The following is a 16,052-nucleotide window of genomic DNA, read 5'->3' as shown; positions in this document are numbered from 1 at the left end:
ACACCCCATGATATCCCCCTTGTCTCCCTGTGACACCCCACTCTGCCATGCAGCTGGGACACCCCAAACACTGCTCACCAGTGGAGCCAGCCACGATGGCTTTCAGTTTCCTTTTGTGCCTGCAAAAGAAACACAGCCAATTGGGGAAGAAAATAAAGAATATGCTGGAAAGGAAAAGGACACACACGTTTGCAATAACCCTTCATACAGGATGTGCAATAAATATTAAATATTAAATAAGGCTGGGGAGCTTTGAGGGGAGATGTACCAATACCATCAGTATTAAAACCATGGATTTTGGAGGAAGGTGATGCCCTCCTTTGCTTGCTGGCATTTCCAGGCCCAGGAGAAGCCACGCTGGTCCCCCTGGTCTAAGGGGACATTGCAGGAGCTGGGCAGAGCCCAGGAGTCACTCACACTGTCCGGTAGTACCAGTTCATGAGGATGAAGAGCATGGCAGCCAGGAAGAGCAGGACAGCCAGCACAATGATTGCCATCTAGGAGAGACAGAGGCATGGGGGGAACCTCCAGCATGCAGCCAGCTCCTGCTGGTGGCCACATGCCCCAGGTTATACAGGTGGAACACCTCTCCAGCACTGAGCAGTCCCAATGGGAAGGGACACCACCCCCAGAGGGCTGTGAGCAGCTCTTCCAAGCCCAGCTGGACCCTTACCTGCAGAGCTGAGAGGTCGTCGGGTGCCCGGGCAGTGATGGCAGGCTGCACGTCCAGCACGTTGTAGTTCCTGAAGAGATTCCTCAGCTGCTCCTTGTTCTCATCTATCATCTGAATAACCCTGGGAAGAGAAGGGTTGCTTGGGCACCCTGACATTACTCAGGGTGCCCGGGGAGCCAGGCTGGGTGGGGGGACAGGGGACGTACCGCTCCACGTCCAGGATGCGGTTGGTCTCCCTGTTCACCACGTGGATCAGCAGCTCCGTCTGGGCAAAGTTCACCCGGCCCTTCTTGTCAACGTGGAACTGGGGAGAGACAGCAAAGTCTGCAGGGTGGGACAGGAGTCTGCTCCTGAGCATCCTTGAGGTGTGCTCGTGTGGCTGGAGACCCTCAAACATCATCTGGACCCCCACAGTACACATCAACCTGGGGTTTATCCGTCACCTTCAGAGCCCATGGGTGTCTGTGGTTATCCAGGCAGGACTCCCTCGAAGGAGACCTCCCAAACAGCATGTGGAAGGCCACCTACCCCCCAAAGCAAGCTCCAAGGGGGATGGTTACCTGCACATCATCTGTGTTGACGATGGCACCGGTGATGTTGGAGAGCAGGCTGATGAACTCCTCCTCGAACTGCCTGACCTTGTCAGGGATCTCGTTGATGATGATCTTGACCCGCTGGTCATCCCGCAGGATGTAGATCCCCACAATGGCCGTGTCATTGTGGCCCACCAGGTCAGAGGCCATAATGTCCACCACAAAGTAGCCAGGGTTGTAGGCAGTGAAGAGGTCAAAGGTTCGCAGGATGCCATCAAGGGTTCCTGTGGAAGGGACAGTGACAAGCCCGGGATTGTCACGGACATCTTTTATGAAAATCCTTTCCTTAGGATTTTTTCTCCTGAGAAGCTGAGAGGCCTCAGGAACAAAATGTAACCAATGGTTATCTGCTGCTGTGGAATGCAACAGGTGCATCTGGGATTGGTCTCATGTGCTTGTTTCTAATAATGGCCAATCACAGTCAGCTGGCTCGGACTCTCTAGCTTTTGTTATCATTCTTTCTTTTTCTATTCTTAGCCAGCCTTGTGATGAAATCCTTTCTTCTATTCTTTTAGTATAGTTTTAATATAATATATATCATAAAATAATAAATCAAGCCTTCTGAAACATGGAGTCAACATCCTCGTCTCTTCCCTCATCCTAAGACCCCTGTGAACACTGTCACATGGGATCAGTGACCCCAGCCATGGGGACATCTTTGGCCACAGGGATGTCCCTGCCTGAGGCCCCATGCTCCTGCAGCAGGCTGGGCACCCACCAATGCTGAAGATGTTGGCCACCTCCTCGGAGTCATTGGAGTGCTGCTTGATGTAGCGGATGCCCAGGATGTGGTACAGGACCAGGCTGTTGTTGCCCACGTCGGCGTCCACTGCGAGCACTCGGATCAGCTCCGACCCCACCTTGGCATCGGTGGCAACCCCTTTGAGGGAGAGATGGGAAAGGGACCTGGGGCCAGGCTGGCTCCCACTGCCCCTTTACCCTGCTGGATTTTCCTGGATTATCTCTGGCTCCAGGTGCCCCCCCAGCCCCTGGCACCTCTTACCCGCCGTGTACTCCGACTTGGTGAACTGGGGGGACTGGTCATTGATGTCGTCCAGGAAGATCCGCACCTCCTGCAGGGTCAGGTCCTCGCTGAGGTCCCAGAACTGGGCTCTGGCTGCCCGCTGGCCCCGGGGAGGAGCCCAGTTCCTCTGGCTGGATGCTTTGACGATGATGGAGTGGTACGGCTCCTTCTCCCGGTCCAGGTCCCGCAGGACCTTCAGCTTCCCTTCCCGGCTCAGCTGGAAGTTGCTCTCCTGGTTCCCAGCTGGGTGCAGAAAGGCACCCCCAGTCAGTCCTCTTGGGGCTTGGCACTTCCAAAAGGCCACCTTGCCCATTGAGCAGGGCAGAGAGGCAGCAAGGAGAGGATGGAAATACTGGGTGAGGGGAGTGTGGGGGACACAGAGCTGCCATCTCCACGCCCACCTGCTATGAAGTAGTAGACGATGGCGTTGGAGCCCTCATCCGCATCCACTGCACCGGTGACGTTCCCCACCACAGTGCCAGGCCGTGAGTGCTCAGGGACAGAGAGTGCCTGGTACTGGGGACTGTCCCTCTGCCAGAGACCCCAGGGAAAGGAACGTCATGAGCACTTAAATAAAAGGTTGGGGTTGCTTTAAACCAAAGCAGACAAATCCCAGGGTGCTCCCCACAATGGTGATGCCCAGGTCTGCAGGCTCCATCACACGTGCTCGCTGGCATCCCCATCCCTGCATCCCCTGCACCCCCTGCATCCCCTGCATCCCCTGCATCCCCTGCACCCCACCCCCTTCACCCTGGTGCCTTACAGGTGGCCTGAGGAAGATGGGTTCATTGTCATCGATGTCATCGAGTGCTACCTGGAGCGGCTGCATGGTCTCATAGGGTGGCTGGCCCTGGTCACAGGCCACGATGATCAGCTGGGGAGAGAGGAAAAAGGGCTGTCCTGGACAAAGCCAGGCTGGGAGGCATCACTGAGGCAGGGACAGAGAGGACATCTGGATGCTGGAGAATTTTGGGGGGATTTAACAGGGAATTGGGTGCTGGCCCCCCAGAATGCAACCTCCCTAAGACACTTGATAACCACCCAGTTCCTGCTAAGGTGTGACACCTCCACATCTGTGTCAGCTGGTGCCATCCCCACCACATCCCGTGCATCCCACCAGCCCCATGGCAGACCCACAGCCCCGGGGCCCTGGCTGGCTCACGTTGTACACTGCCTGCTTCTCCCTGTCCAGCCGCATGGCCGTCTGGATCAGCCCGCTGACCGAGTCGATGCTGAAATACTCCCAGTCCTTGTTCCCTGCCCCTGTCTTCAGCAGGTTGTAGAGCACCACTCCGTTGAGACCCTCATCTTTGTCCGTGGCATAGACCTCGTAGACGTTGGATCGCAGGGGGATCTCCTGCTCACACACACACAGTCTGTCACTGTGACATTTTCTGAAAAACCCTCTTTGCCCAGGATTTTCTCCTGGGAAGCTGACAGGCCTCAGAAAAGAATGAAAACAATAACTATCTGATTGCTTGGGAATGTGGTCTGGAGATCGTTTACTAAAGGTGCATCTTGGATTGGTTCCATGTGAATAGTTTTTAATTAATGACCAATCACCATCAGCTGAGTTGGACTCTGAGGAGTCAGTCCAAGCTTTCACTATCATTCTTGTTTAGCCTTCTGATGTATCCTTACTCTTTCTTTGGTATAGTTTTAGTACAGCATTCCTTTAATATAATATAATATCATAAAATAATAAATCAGCCTTCTGAGAACATGGAGTCAAACTCTTATCCCTCACCTCATCCTCGGGACCTCACAACACCACAACGGCCCTTCAGCCTTGGCACTGCAAGCAAACCCCCTGCTCCCCCAGCCCCTCCAGACCCCCTTGGTCCAAAATCCCTTGGTTTGGAGGTGAGCAAGCTCCCACCACCCAAAACAGAACAGGGGGCTGGCAGCATGGAGCCATGATCCCCTCTGGGCTGGTGGCTGGGGACTGGCTGAGGCAGTGTCTGGGTGGCTGGGGACTGGCTGAGACACGCACTGGGGACTGGCTGAGACATGCACTGGGGACTGGCTGAGTCAAGCCTGGCTTCCCAGAAAGGAGAAGCATCTCCAGAGTCAGCATTTCCAGCCCATGTTTATAAACATGGTCTGCACGCACCGGCTGTTTACTAATTCCGAGCGCTGCTGGGGTTTCTGTTCCCCAAATCTGCCCCACCACCCTGCTCACACGTATGGACAGAGGCTGTTTTGGAATGTCCACCCCCATGACCCAAACCCTCTTCCTACATGCTAAATCAAGGTCTGGTTGCATCCCCAGCGGAGATGGAGTTTGGATTTTGCTGTTACAGGCAGGAGTGCCCCTGAACACACTCCCAACACACCATGACCCTGCTCCTTCCCAAGGGATTCACCTCCTTGATGTGCAGGATGGTGCCGTTGGGCGGGCGGACGAAGACGGGGCGGTTGTCGTTGATGTCGATGACCTCGATGTGGAGCATGGTGGTGCCCCAGAGAGGGGGATGCCCCTTGTCCGTGGCCACCACGGTCAGGTTGAACCTCTCATAGGACTGCAGGCGCCGCCGGGATGTGACCAGCCCGGAGTCTTTATTGATCTTGAAAGCCTCTGGGGACAGAGAAAAGCCCCACATCTCTGGCTCAGGACACTTTGCACAGGTGAAGTGTGACTAGAAATGGGTACAACCAGCTGAAGTGCACCCCTCACAGAAGGCCAGGGGTGTGGGTGGTCTCAGGGTTTCAGAGCATGCCAGCCCATTGCCACATCCTTGTCTCTGGGACCTACTCCCTGGTCAGCCCTGTCTGTGCTTCACTCCTGCCCAGGCTGGCACAGGGGAGCTTTTGGCCGATTTCTGTAATTTCTCTGTGTGTAGATATCCTGGATTTCAGGCACTATCACTGTCCACCCACACCTCTTTGCCCTTCAAAGCCTTCACCTAAAGCAGGCAGTGAGTCTGCTCCAGGACACACTGAATGTAACAGAAAGTCCTGCTGGGGTAGGGAAGACAAGAGCATAAGGCAAGGCTGGGCTGCAGGATGAAGGCAGACAAAGCCCTAACATCCCACACCATGAGATGAGGAACTGGAAACTGCAGAGAAATGGAGAAAGCTCCCACTTTCAGTATTGCTCCCAGGAGTCCAAAGCAGCCATAGGAGATGGGTGTAGGCTTGGTGCCTATGACTCCTTCCTGCTCCTAACCCTCATCCCTGGGGAACAGCCCCTGCCCCAGCACCCACCTGCTCCAGGACCCTCGATGCTGTAGGTCACCACGCCGTTGTCCCCCTCGTCCAGGTCGGTGGCACTCATGGTGATCACTGACGTCCCCGCCGGCTCGTTCTCGTAGACGCTGGTGCTGAACTGGCTCTTGCTGAACTGGGGCCTGACATCGTTGATGTCCAGCACTGTGATCAGCACCTTTGGCAAAGCACAGCTGGCTGATGTGAGGCTGGGGAAGGTAGGGCAGCCCCTGGGGCCATACCCCTGCTGTGACCTGCAGCTCTGCTGCTGGAGAGAGGTGCCCTTCCTGCTATTTGTTCAACTCCACCAGCTGAATTCCTGCCTCCAACAATGGGGGCCGCCGTGGCTGGGGCAGCCATTCATGCCACAGCCCTTGCAGACAATAGTGTCACCCTCCCCTGCCCCTCCTGCCGACGTGCAGCACAAAGTGCCCTGCACCATCCACCCCACAGCTCCTGGCGTCACCCGCTCTTCCTTCTGCCTAAATTCCCCCCAGTCCAGCCCCTGGGGAGGAAAGGTGGGGCTTTAACACCTTGCTGGTGACCAGCACCCAGGGGGTGACGGGATGAGGAGAGCCCTACCTGCACAGAGTTCTCCCGACGGTTACTGGAGACATCCCCAGGGTTGTCCCTGGCCACGGCTGTCAGTGTGTACTGATCCTTCTTTTCCCGGTCCAGGGCTGACAGGATGTAGATGTCACCCTGCAGCACACAGAGACCTTCAGGTGGACCTCGTCTGGCAGAGCTGGTACTCAAGAAGGGGCAGAAGGTGAGGTGTGGGAGCAAGGCACAAGCTGGGACCATTTCAGCCTCCCCTCCCTTCCCCTGCTCTGTTCCAGCCTCGGTTGGCTCCTTACCGTGTTGGGATTTATCCCAAACTTGCCCTCTCCATCGCTCAGGCTGTACTGGATGAGAGCGAACTGCCCGGAATCCGCATCGGTGGCCGTGACGCTCAGGATGACCGTACCCAAGGGCACGTCCTCAAACACAGCTTTCTGCAACAGAGGCAGCAGGCAGGACTGGCTCAACCTGTGCTGTCTCAGCGGGCAGTAACCAAGGGCACAGCTGGCACAGCTGGCACCCAGCACTGGGCACAGCCAGACGCCCTGGCACAAAGCGCGTGCCAGCTTTGACCATCTTCTCCAAGGGGCTCAAGCACAGGGAAGAAAAGGTGTCCCTGGAGAACCCCCAGCTCTGTGCCTGTCCGGGCCCAGCCCCACACCCACAGTTTGACAGGGTGCTCACCTGGTAGGATGGTTGGGTGAAAACAGGGTTGTTGTCATTGATGTCCACGATCTGCAGGTACACGGGGATCTCAGCGGATCTGCGGGGAGAGCCGTTGTCGGAGGCGCGGACGGTGAAGTTCAACCACTGCACCTCCTCATAGTCCACTGTCCTGTTGGCCACAACCTTCCCTAGAGGATGGCAGACCCTGGAATGAGAAACCTGACCCAGGTCACCCACCTGCCCCAGAGTCCCACCTCCCCAGGCCACCAACCTGCCGAGTGGTCTTCCAGACAGGCGTAACCTTCTGGAGAGAGGTTCAGCAGCTCGTAGGTGATCTGCCCATTGGCACCTTTGTCTGGGTCCACTGCTGAGATGGAGATGAGCGTGGTGCCCTGCGTGGCTCCCTCCAGGATCCTCTCAGTGAAGTAGGTAACCCCGAAGGGGCGGAAGCGGGGTGTGTTGTCATTGACGTCCAAAACGTTGACTGTCAGCTTGGCTGTGGCCATGGTGGAGACCACAGGGGGAGAGAAGAGAAGAACAAATGAGAAAGAGAAGAGAAGGAAGGTTGGGAGGAAGGAAGGAAGGTTGTAAAGGCACGAATGTGAAAGTCCAGGAGAGCCAGCAGGTGCTGGTTCATCAAGAAAAATTTTAATATTCCCCAAAGCCACTGAGCACGCTATGGGTATTCCTATGCTGCAGTGGGACACCTGCTCCTGAGCTTTGTGTGTCTTCTCACACATGAGCCTGAATTTACCCAAAGTGGGGTGGCAAGATATGATGGGAATGGTAATGAAGAGATGAGTGTCTCCCATGGTAAGGTTATGGGCACACAGTCCTTCCCTCCCATGGTAAGGTTATGGGCACACAGTCCTTTCCACACCCACTGCAGCCCTGGGATGTCTGGGACATTCTCTAAAGGAGTCCTCAGGGGAGAACCTGAACCTGATGGGAGCTTGTCCAGGACTGGTCCCACTGGAAATGTTGCTGGTCAGGTTGGAGAGGAAGGTGGGAGAGCTGCTGGTTACCCAGAAGCTGCGCTGGTGTCTGGGAAGGGCTGTGCCAGTCCCTGTGCCCACCCTTACCGTTGGGCACGCTGACCGAGCGGTCGATGACTTCGCTGGCGTTGTCATGGACAGAGATGGTGACCTCGTAGGTGGCCACTAGTTCACGGTTGAGGGGAGTTTTGATCTTCACAGCTCCTGGGAACCCCAAAAAGACGGATGTCACAGGCTGTGCCTGTGCCCCTGCATGGGCAGGGAGGTGAGTACCAGTCCACTGCTGCATCCTGCACTACGCTTGTTCTCCTGCCTCTCCAAAGGGTGAATGAGGAAAACACTTGAGAACTACAGGAAGAGACAACTGCTCTCCCCGTGCTCTCCATGTCCTTCCTACCTGCCTGTTCCACACGGCCTCAGGTAGTTCCAGTTGCACATCCAAAAGGGGTTTGGGAGCAGCAACAGCTTGCACAACCCCATCCACCTGAGCTCAGCATCTTTAACAACCTTGCCCTGTATCCTTTCCAACAAGGTCATTTTTCTGTCCTGAATCAGCTTTGTGCTTCCAAAAGAGATGTGAGGAGCTCCTGGCCCTCCTTCCCCAAAGGAGCCCACCACCTGCCCTGGAGTGCCCCTTGTTCCCCCAGGGAGGGTGCTTGGGTGCAGTCTGCCAAGGCTGAGCAGCCCCCGGCCCCCAGCAGAGGCCAACTCTGCCAGTGGAGATGGGTGAGATGGAGGAGGCCATGGTGGCACAGAGACAGGAATGAGCACAGACACAGAGACAAAACTGAGAGCAGGAAAAGAAAGCAAAGTTAAGTCAGTCAGACAGGAAAGAGAAGACAGGGCAGGGTGAGACAGCGGGGAGGCAGGAGAGGAGCACCACCGCCCCATACCTCGGACACCTACCTCCAGGCAGAGAAGAAGAAGTAGAAGCAGAAACGAGGAGAGGGGTCCACACTGCCCACTCCGCCCTTCCCGCTCTCCTACCTGTCCTGAAATCCACCGTGAACGCTCCCTGCTGCTCGGGCACCAGTGCGTCCGTGTCATCGCGGGCCACGATCCCCAGCAGGTAGTACTCCAGGCGGGGGTGCAGGTCCCTGTCGATGGCCGTCACCTCGGCCACCACGGTGCCAGGGGGAGCTGACTCGGGGATGCTGACGCTCTGGATCGGGTTGATGAACTCGGGCCGGCAGTCGTTGACGTCGTCGATGAGGATGCTGACGGTGGCGGTGCCCGACAGCGCCGGCGTGCCCTGGTCCACGGCCACCACCACCAGCCGGTAGGCGTCGCGCTCCTCGCGGTCAATGGTGATGTTGGCCACGCGGATCACCCCCGTGCTGGCATCAATCAGGAACCTGTCCTGGCCACCACCCTCAATGCGGTAGTCCAGCTGCTGGTTGAGGCCACTGTCAGCGTCCGTGGCTGTCACCTGGAGGACGGAGAAGCCTGGAAAGGTGGGACACAGCCCTCTCAAGAGAGGGTTGGAGAGCAGCAGCAACCAGCCCTTGGTACCAAGGCAAATATCATCAAGTGACATGGGCAGCCTCAATTCCCAGATTTTCCCTTTGACTCCATCCTGGCCAACTGTGTCATTGGGAGCTGGATTTTCACAGCCCCAGTGGGACACCCGGGTCACCCCACTTCCCACCCTGACTTCCAGTCCTGACCTGGAGGGCTGTTCTCCAACAGCCGCGCCGTGATGGATGCTGGCTGGAAGATGGGGCGGTTGTCATTGTCATCCAGGATGGTCACTGCCAGGCTGGCCGTGCTGTTCAGCCCCCCCACATCACGAGCCACCAGCGTGAATTCCAGGTGAGGGTCCAGCAAAGCCTCTCGGTCGATCACACCACCAGGCTTCACCGAAACCACACCTGGACAAGGGGAAAAGCCTGGTGGCAGACCACATGGGGACCTGGTGGCCCTGGGCTGGGGACAGAACAGCTGAGCCACCTCACCTGTCCTGTTGTTGATAACAAAGAGGTCTGGGGATGCCTTCAGGAGCTCGTAGGTCACCACAGCATTGCTGCCCTGGTCAGCATCCAGAGCTAGGATGGGGCCATTGAGCATTGTGACAGGAGTCCCTGGACGAGACAAGAAAAACATTAGAGAGGGTGGCAGTCCCCTGGAGGGCTCCCCTGTCCCCCTCCCACCCTGGTGACACATGAGGGACAGCAATGAATGGATGGAGGATGTGACAGAGACGGGCCTCATGGGGTTTGAGGCACTGGGGGGTGGCTGCTGCAGCCTTGCAGACCGACTCGCGAGGCCCAGGAGAGGTGGTGGGACATCCAGCTAAAAGCAAACAGACAGACACATCCATCAGAGGGGTGGCAGCAGCACCCTGCCACCGCGGGTGTCACCTGGAGGCACCCAAACCCTTTGCTTGAGATCTTGCTCAATGGCGGGACAGGATACCTGAAGTCTTGGAGCAGGGAGCAATTTAAATGGCAGGAAGGCAAAACAAAATAATAAGAATAGTGTTTCTAGCTCTTTGTCTGGGAAATGTCTCTCTGGACAGGCTGGACTCTTTTAACAATCTCTAACCCCTGGAGCAAGGCACTTCCAGGTGATGGGGTGATGGCAGCCCATCCTCTTCAGGGCATTGGGCAGGTGGGTGCCCTCAAGGCTGCCCCCATGGCTCTGCTCATCCCACAGGCACCTGCTTCAGCTGAGCAAATCCCAAGCAGTGCCCATTTTTGACCTGTGCCAGGAAGGGTTTCCACAAGCAGCATGAACCAAAGCTGTGGTCTCCTCAAGGCTCATCAAGGCACAAGCTCCTCAAACTCGGCATCCCTGTCCCAATGAGCTGCAGCCCTGCCCTGCCCAATGTCCTGTTTCCTCCACCACAGTCAGGAGACATCTCCCCTCATCCAGCCCTGAAGGGAGTCTCCAAGAGCCACATAAGGGAGTGAAGAGAGACCTACCAGGGGGCGAGTTCTCCATCACCTCAGCCTGGTAGGAGCTCTGGGTGAAGAGGGGGCGGTTGTCATTCTCATCCGCTATGGAAATGACCAGCAGGTCAAAATCCTAAAGGAAAATTGGGAGAAGAGGGCAATGACCATAGTGTCCTTTCCTTGAGCTCACCTTCCCCCTCTGGGGCAGTCAAAGGATGCTCAACTATCATTGTGGTTGTCCAACTCTCCAGCCCAACATTGTCCCACCTTCCATGACATCTACTGCTGTTGCATGGAGTCAACAAATGACTTCAGACTTGCCCTCGATCCCACTGCTCCTGTTCCCTGCTGGGAATGGGGCTGAACTCCCCTCCCTGTGATCCCCAGGTGCTTTCTGGGGATGGAGCTGCTATCAGAAACACGGTGGGTAAGGGCAGTGCTTGGTTTTGGCCATTTTCCCCACCTGCCCCGCTGGAGGCCCTGGCAGTGTCCGTAATTACCCGCCTGGCATTGCGGATGTTCTCGGGATTGTCCTTCACCGTCACCGTCAGCCTGTACTCGGCCACCCGCTCCCTGTCCAGCGGGCGGTTCACGTACACAATGCCATTCTGCCAGGGAAAACAAGGGAGAAAACACCACAATGCCACTTTGCCAGGGAAAACAAGGGAGAAAATGCCACAATGTCACTCTAACAAGGGAGAAAATGCCACAATGCCATTCTGCTGGGAAAAACAAGGGCGAAAACACCACATTGCCACTCTGCCAGGGAAAACAAGGGAGAAAACACTACAATGCCATTCTACTGGGAAAAACGAGGGAGAAACCATCACAGTGCCACTCTAACAAGGGAGAAAACACCACAATGCCACTCTACCAGGCACAATGCCACTCTAGCCACTCTACCAGGGAAAAACAAGGGAGAAAATACCACGTGGGGTGCGAGGAATGCTTCCCCTGGGGTATTTCCTGCCAGGACAAGGATGCCAGACAGCACAGCTGGGTTCCTACTCCCATTATCCCAGCATCCCACCCCCTCCTGGCCCGTACGGTGCTGTTGATGTAGAAGGCATTCTCTGTGTTCCCTGCTGTTATATCGAAGGTCAGCAGGGCGTTGGGGCCCTGGTCGGCGTCGCGGGCGAGCACGCGGGTGACGAAGCTGGAGACGGCGGCGCTCTCGCTCAGGGTGAGGTTCATGGGCAGGTTCAGGAGCACAGGGTCGTTGTCGTTGATGTCCAGCACACGGACACCCACCAGGATCTGCCAGGAAGAGAAGCAGGGCAGGCATGTGGCACATGCTTCCAGGCCTCCCATCCTTTTCTTGCACTCCCCAGGCAAGAGGTGGGCTTCCCCAACTCAGCCCAAGGTGGAAAGGAATCGGGACAAGGAGAAGGAGGTGGGGGGGAGGAGAACAAAGCCAGAGACCAAAAGGGAAGGAACTAAGCACAGGGGACAGCTTAGAGCCCCCTGTGCCAGCCTGGGGGACTCACGGTGGAGCTGAGGGGAGGCACGCCCCGGTCGCGGGCGGCGATGGTGAGGTTGTAGAAGGGGATGTTCTCGCGGTCCAGCTCGGCGTCCTTCCGCACCCGCAGCTCTCCTTCCACCGGGGAGATGACAAATTCCCCTGCCAGAGACAGCAGGCCCTGGCTCTCACTGTGCTTTGGCTCCCCAAGGGAGGGGCCTGTCTGGGAGCTGGGGCAGCGTGCCAGGTTTGGGGCAAGCCCATGCCCTGTTACTGCAGGTACAGGAGGATTGGCAGCTGGGGACTGTGCTGGGTGCACTCCCAGGGAGCAGCAGGAGAAGGGGATGGGGTGAATGGCCAAATAAGAGGTGCCTCTCTCTGTTTTCTGGGACTTTCTGAAGATACCAACCGCCCCTCCGTGCCCTGAGATGGCCAGAGCCGGGTGGGCTACACAGCACAGATCCCCCACGAGCCAAAGGGCCTTGTCCTGCTTGTTCTGGAAAAACTTTGCAGTGGGGTTAGCTGGGAGATGGGACTGGTCCCTGCCTTCCAGATTCTCTGGACCAGTCACCACTCCCTTCACCGAGGGACATCCAGATGACTCATGGTTAGGAATGCCCCCAGCTCCTCTGCCATCTGCACCATGCTGCTGGTGGAGCTGTGAGTGCTGGAGAGCACCTCGGTCCCCCAACACCCTGCAAACCCCACAGGGACTTGGGGACAAGGCTTGGTTTCTCTTTCTGCACTTTGTTTTTTCGCCTTTTTGACTTCTTTTTGCCTTTATTGTTTAGCAGTTTCCCCCCTTCCCTCCACCAGCCCCAGCCACCCCCTGCCCAGGCACGAACAGGTTAAGTTTCCTGTTGCTCAAAACAGGATTTCCTGGTGTTGACAGGCTGAGCTGGGAGGGAGGATGGCTTTTCTGAAGCGCTTCCTCCCCGAGCTCCTGCGAGCCCGCTCTTCCATGGGGCAGCCAGGGGAACAGGGGACACCCCATGTCCCCACTCACCCAGGGGGTCCCCGGCGATGATGCTGTATTCCACTTGTCCACTGGGCCCTGAGTCCCCGTCATGGGCCAGGAAAGTCCAGACACGAGGGCCGGGCTGCCCCTCGGTGACATCGAAGGGCCCCTCGTAGGGCCGCGGGAAGGTGGGACAGTTGTCATTGATGTCATTGAGGTTCACCAGCACCTGCGGCCACGGTGAGAAGCATGAGGGTTGTGAGAGGGGTGGGAGGGGAAGGGAAGAGCACCCTGCTGGCCATGAGCATGGGAAGCTCTGGATGGCAAAACACCTGGTGTATTTCTGGCTTTTCTGGGTTCACCTGACATCCAGCTCACAGCTCAGAGATTCAAACTTGGTTATTCCTGATCGTACCCACCCTATATGCACACTACAGGACTCCAGCTGCACACTGCCAAACCTCTGGGCCACACACCACGGTGGGAACTCAACCCAAAAGCCCAATGTCCTCCACATCCATATCCAAGTGGGACAAAACCACAGAGATGAGTCTGGAGACACGCGATCTCTGCAGCCAGCTGCACACTGGCTCACTCCTCTTCCTCCAACAAATACTTAATTCCTAATGCTGAGCAAACTTTAAAAAACGGACAGGTTGCATCCTTGTCCCAACAAAGCCACCACCACCACTGGTGGTACGGGTGGTTATGAGAAAGACACTGGAAATGAGGAGTTTCTGACCTCCTGGGTTGAAGAACAGTGAAACCCAGCAGATGGACATTTGCTGCTGGTTAAATCTAATCTTTACAGAGAGTACATCCAAGTTTCTGCTCCGTTTCCTAGCAGTGCAGAAAACAAACACTGGCATGCCTTATCTCAGTGATGGACTTCCCATCACTGGGGATCTCAATCCCTAAACCTCCTCCTAAAAGTTGTGTTTTCATACACTGCTGGCACAAATTCCTTGAGCAGTGGAGGGAGGGTGTTTCCATCCTTCCTGGCTTTGGTGCTTGCTGCTGAAGGGGTTTCCAAGTTCGTGTCTCTGCTTGAGCCAAGTGCAGGGGAAGATCTGCACTCGCCTGCAGTGCATGGCAGCTGTGCCTTCGCTGCCTGCAGTTAAACCCTGGCTCTGTCCTGGGCCAGGAAGCCATCCCCAGCACCATCAGATGCCCACATCTGAAGGCTTTCCTTTTGTCCAGGCATGGAGTCCCACTGCCAGCCTTGTGTGGACAGATTTTATCCATAGAAATTTTCCACACTGGTACCTCCCCTTAAGTTTTTCTTTTTTTTTTTTTTTTTTTTTTTTCCCTTCACACACAAGAACTTATCTCCTTTTGGGGGATTACAAAACCTGTGACTTGATGTCAGGGTGAGGTACAATGGTCCATGGCAATCAAGATGGAAGTTTTAACCTATCCCTGCCACCTGCAGTCCACCAAATCAATCTGGGTGTGCTGTACAATTTGTCAAATTTTGGTTTTGGTCACAAAAATAATCGGTGCACTCTATTCCTGCAAAATATTTGCTTTGGAGCTGCTCGCCTGCCCTCCCCAGTCTTTGAGCAGTGCACTAAGTTCAGGTCACTGTGGCCCAGGGAAAATAGAAAGAGCTACAAAGAAAAGCATCATAAAAATGACTAGAGGCTTTAAATAACCTCCTTACAAGGGAAAAAGGAATTTTCAAAGCACATAAATAGCAAGAAAAGATAAAGATGAAGCTGAAATTAATGCTATAGCAATGCTTCACTCCCTGCTATCCCTTCAAGGACCAAGAGGACATCTCAAGAAAACATAATGCAACTTCAGAGGAGCTCCAGGAGTTTCTCTATGTCTTTGCAAGACCAAATAACCGGGCTAATTAACCCAGAAACATCTCTTGTGCATGACCCTCTTTTGAAACACCCTTGAGGGAGCAAGGCGACAGCAACTGGGCAAACCGGCCACAGCTGGCAAAAGCAACTGGTGACCACTGGGAAGGAGATGTGAAACTGCTCTCCAAGTGGGAACTCCTTGACCCCAGAGAGGCCAGGGTGTCGCAACCCCCCCGTCAGCTCCTCACCGTGGCGGTCGATGTCAGCCGGCGCGAGACGATGGGGCACTGGTCGGTGGCTGTGACCACCAGGGTGTAGCGCCCGTGGCTGATCTCGTAGTCCAGCTCCTTCACCGTGCGGATCTCCCCCTGCAAGGACAGGGGAGAGCAGCTGGCAGTGAAGGGACCGGGACAGGGACACGCACGGAGCGGGGCCGGCGGCCGTACTGACCGTGGCGTTGTCGATGTGGAAGGTACCCAAGATGTTGCCCTCGGTGATGGCGTAGGCCACCGTGCCGTTGGGTCCCTCGTCCTGGTCCAGGGCCTGCACGGTGACCAGGGTGGCGTTGAGGGTGGAGGGACCCTCGTCGAGGGTCACCTCGTAGAGCTGCTGCCGGAAGGCGGGAGCGTTGTCGTTCTCGTCCAGGACGGTGACGTACACCGTGGTGGTGGCCTGTGGGACACGGGACATCGTGGTAACCACTGTGGAGGTGTTTGCTGGGCAATCAAGGCTGGATCTGTCAAGGTCAGTGACCAACAATGGCTCAACAGTGCCAAGAGACACAAAAAGCATGCAGGGCTCCAAATGAAATGAGCCGTGTCTTCAGACGCACTTGCAGGTGACAGCTGGGTACAGAGATTAATCAGAGATTTAATCACACCCTTGTTCCCAAGCAAAGTGTGTCTCTGTGGGATCCCTCCCCTTTTCACAGTTTGCCATTGCTGGCAACACCAGGGAGCAGCCCATGGCACAGGGAAAACCAGGCACTGAGCCCCACTGTGCCTCCCTGCCCTTGGTGTGTGCGAGTCCTTGCCTTGCCATTGGGGACACCTTGATTGCTACTAACAAGTGTGGCAATAAGGATGGAAAATCCCAGAGATGATGCTGCCATGGCTCAAGGGAGGAACAAAACTGAGCATCTTGGACAACTGGACCGACCTCCCATGGTCCCACCATCTCCCTGCTGACCACAACCTCACTGCTGGTCAGGC

General features: G+C 56.1%; 1 protein-coding gene across 2 annotated transcripts in view; it reads right to left on the bottom strand.

Annotated features, from left to right (window-relative positions):
* CDH23 (cadherin related 23) overlaps positions 1-16,052 on the bottom strand; it is a 226,030-nt gene that overhangs the window by 3,508 nt on the left and 206,470 nt on the right. The window contains exons 38-64 of one of the 2 annotated variants that reach the window (XM_077183497.1): positions 15,292-15,513; positions 15,090-15,209; positions 13,079-13,259; positions 12,101-12,234; positions 11,661-11,870; positions 11,114-11,221; positions 10,644-10,746; positions 9,675-9,800; positions 9,387-9,590; positions 8,707-9,165; positions 7,807-7,923; positions 6,996-7,220; positions 6,743-6,912; positions 6,355-6,492; positions 6,080-6,199; positions 5,498-5,675; positions 4,657-4,868; positions 3,453-3,647; positions 3,054-3,164; positions 2,692-2,821; positions 2,270-2,533; positions 1,985-2,146; positions 1,234-1,490; positions 880-977; positions 674-794; positions 418-497; positions 79-119 (exon numbers count right to left, since the gene is read on the bottom strand). In XM_077183497.1, the coding sequence (XP_077039612.1) occupies positions 79-119; positions 418-497; positions 674-794; positions 880-977; positions 1,234-1,490; positions 1,985-2,146; positions 2,270-2,533; positions 2,692-2,821; positions 3,054-3,164; positions 3,453-3,647; positions 4,657-4,868; positions 5,498-5,675; positions 6,080-6,199; positions 6,355-6,492; positions 6,743-6,912; positions 6,996-7,220; positions 7,807-7,923; positions 8,707-9,165; positions 9,387-9,590; positions 9,675-9,800; positions 10,644-10,746; positions 11,114-11,221; positions 11,661-11,870; positions 12,101-12,234; positions 13,079-13,259; positions 15,090-15,209; positions 15,292-15,513 (4,486 nt within the window). The remainder of the gene's footprint in view (positions 1-78; positions 120-417; positions 498-673; positions 795-879; positions 978-1,233; positions 1,491-1,984; positions 2,147-2,269; positions 2,534-2,691; positions 2,822-3,053; positions 3,165-3,452; positions 3,648-4,656; positions 4,869-5,497; positions 5,676-6,079; positions 6,200-6,354; positions 6,493-6,742; positions 6,913-6,995; positions 7,221-7,806; positions 7,924-8,706; positions 9,166-9,386; positions 9,591-9,674; positions 9,801-10,643; positions 10,747-11,113; positions 11,222-11,660; positions 11,871-12,100; positions 12,235-13,078; positions 13,260-15,089; positions 15,210-15,291; positions 15,514-16,052) is intronic. The other variant, XM_077183496.1, reaches the window with a different exon arrangement.

This window comes from Agelaius phoeniceus, chromosome 9 (assembly GCF_051311805.1).
Source record: "Agelaius phoeniceus isolate bAgePho1 chromosome 9, bAgePho1.hap1, whole genome shotgun sequence".
Taxonomy (NCBI): domain Eukaryota; kingdom Metazoa; phylum Chordata; class Aves; order Passeriformes; family Icteridae; genus Agelaius; species Agelaius phoeniceus.
Note: the sequence above shows the minus strand (reverse complement) of the source record. Positions and strands in the feature narration are given on the sequence as shown.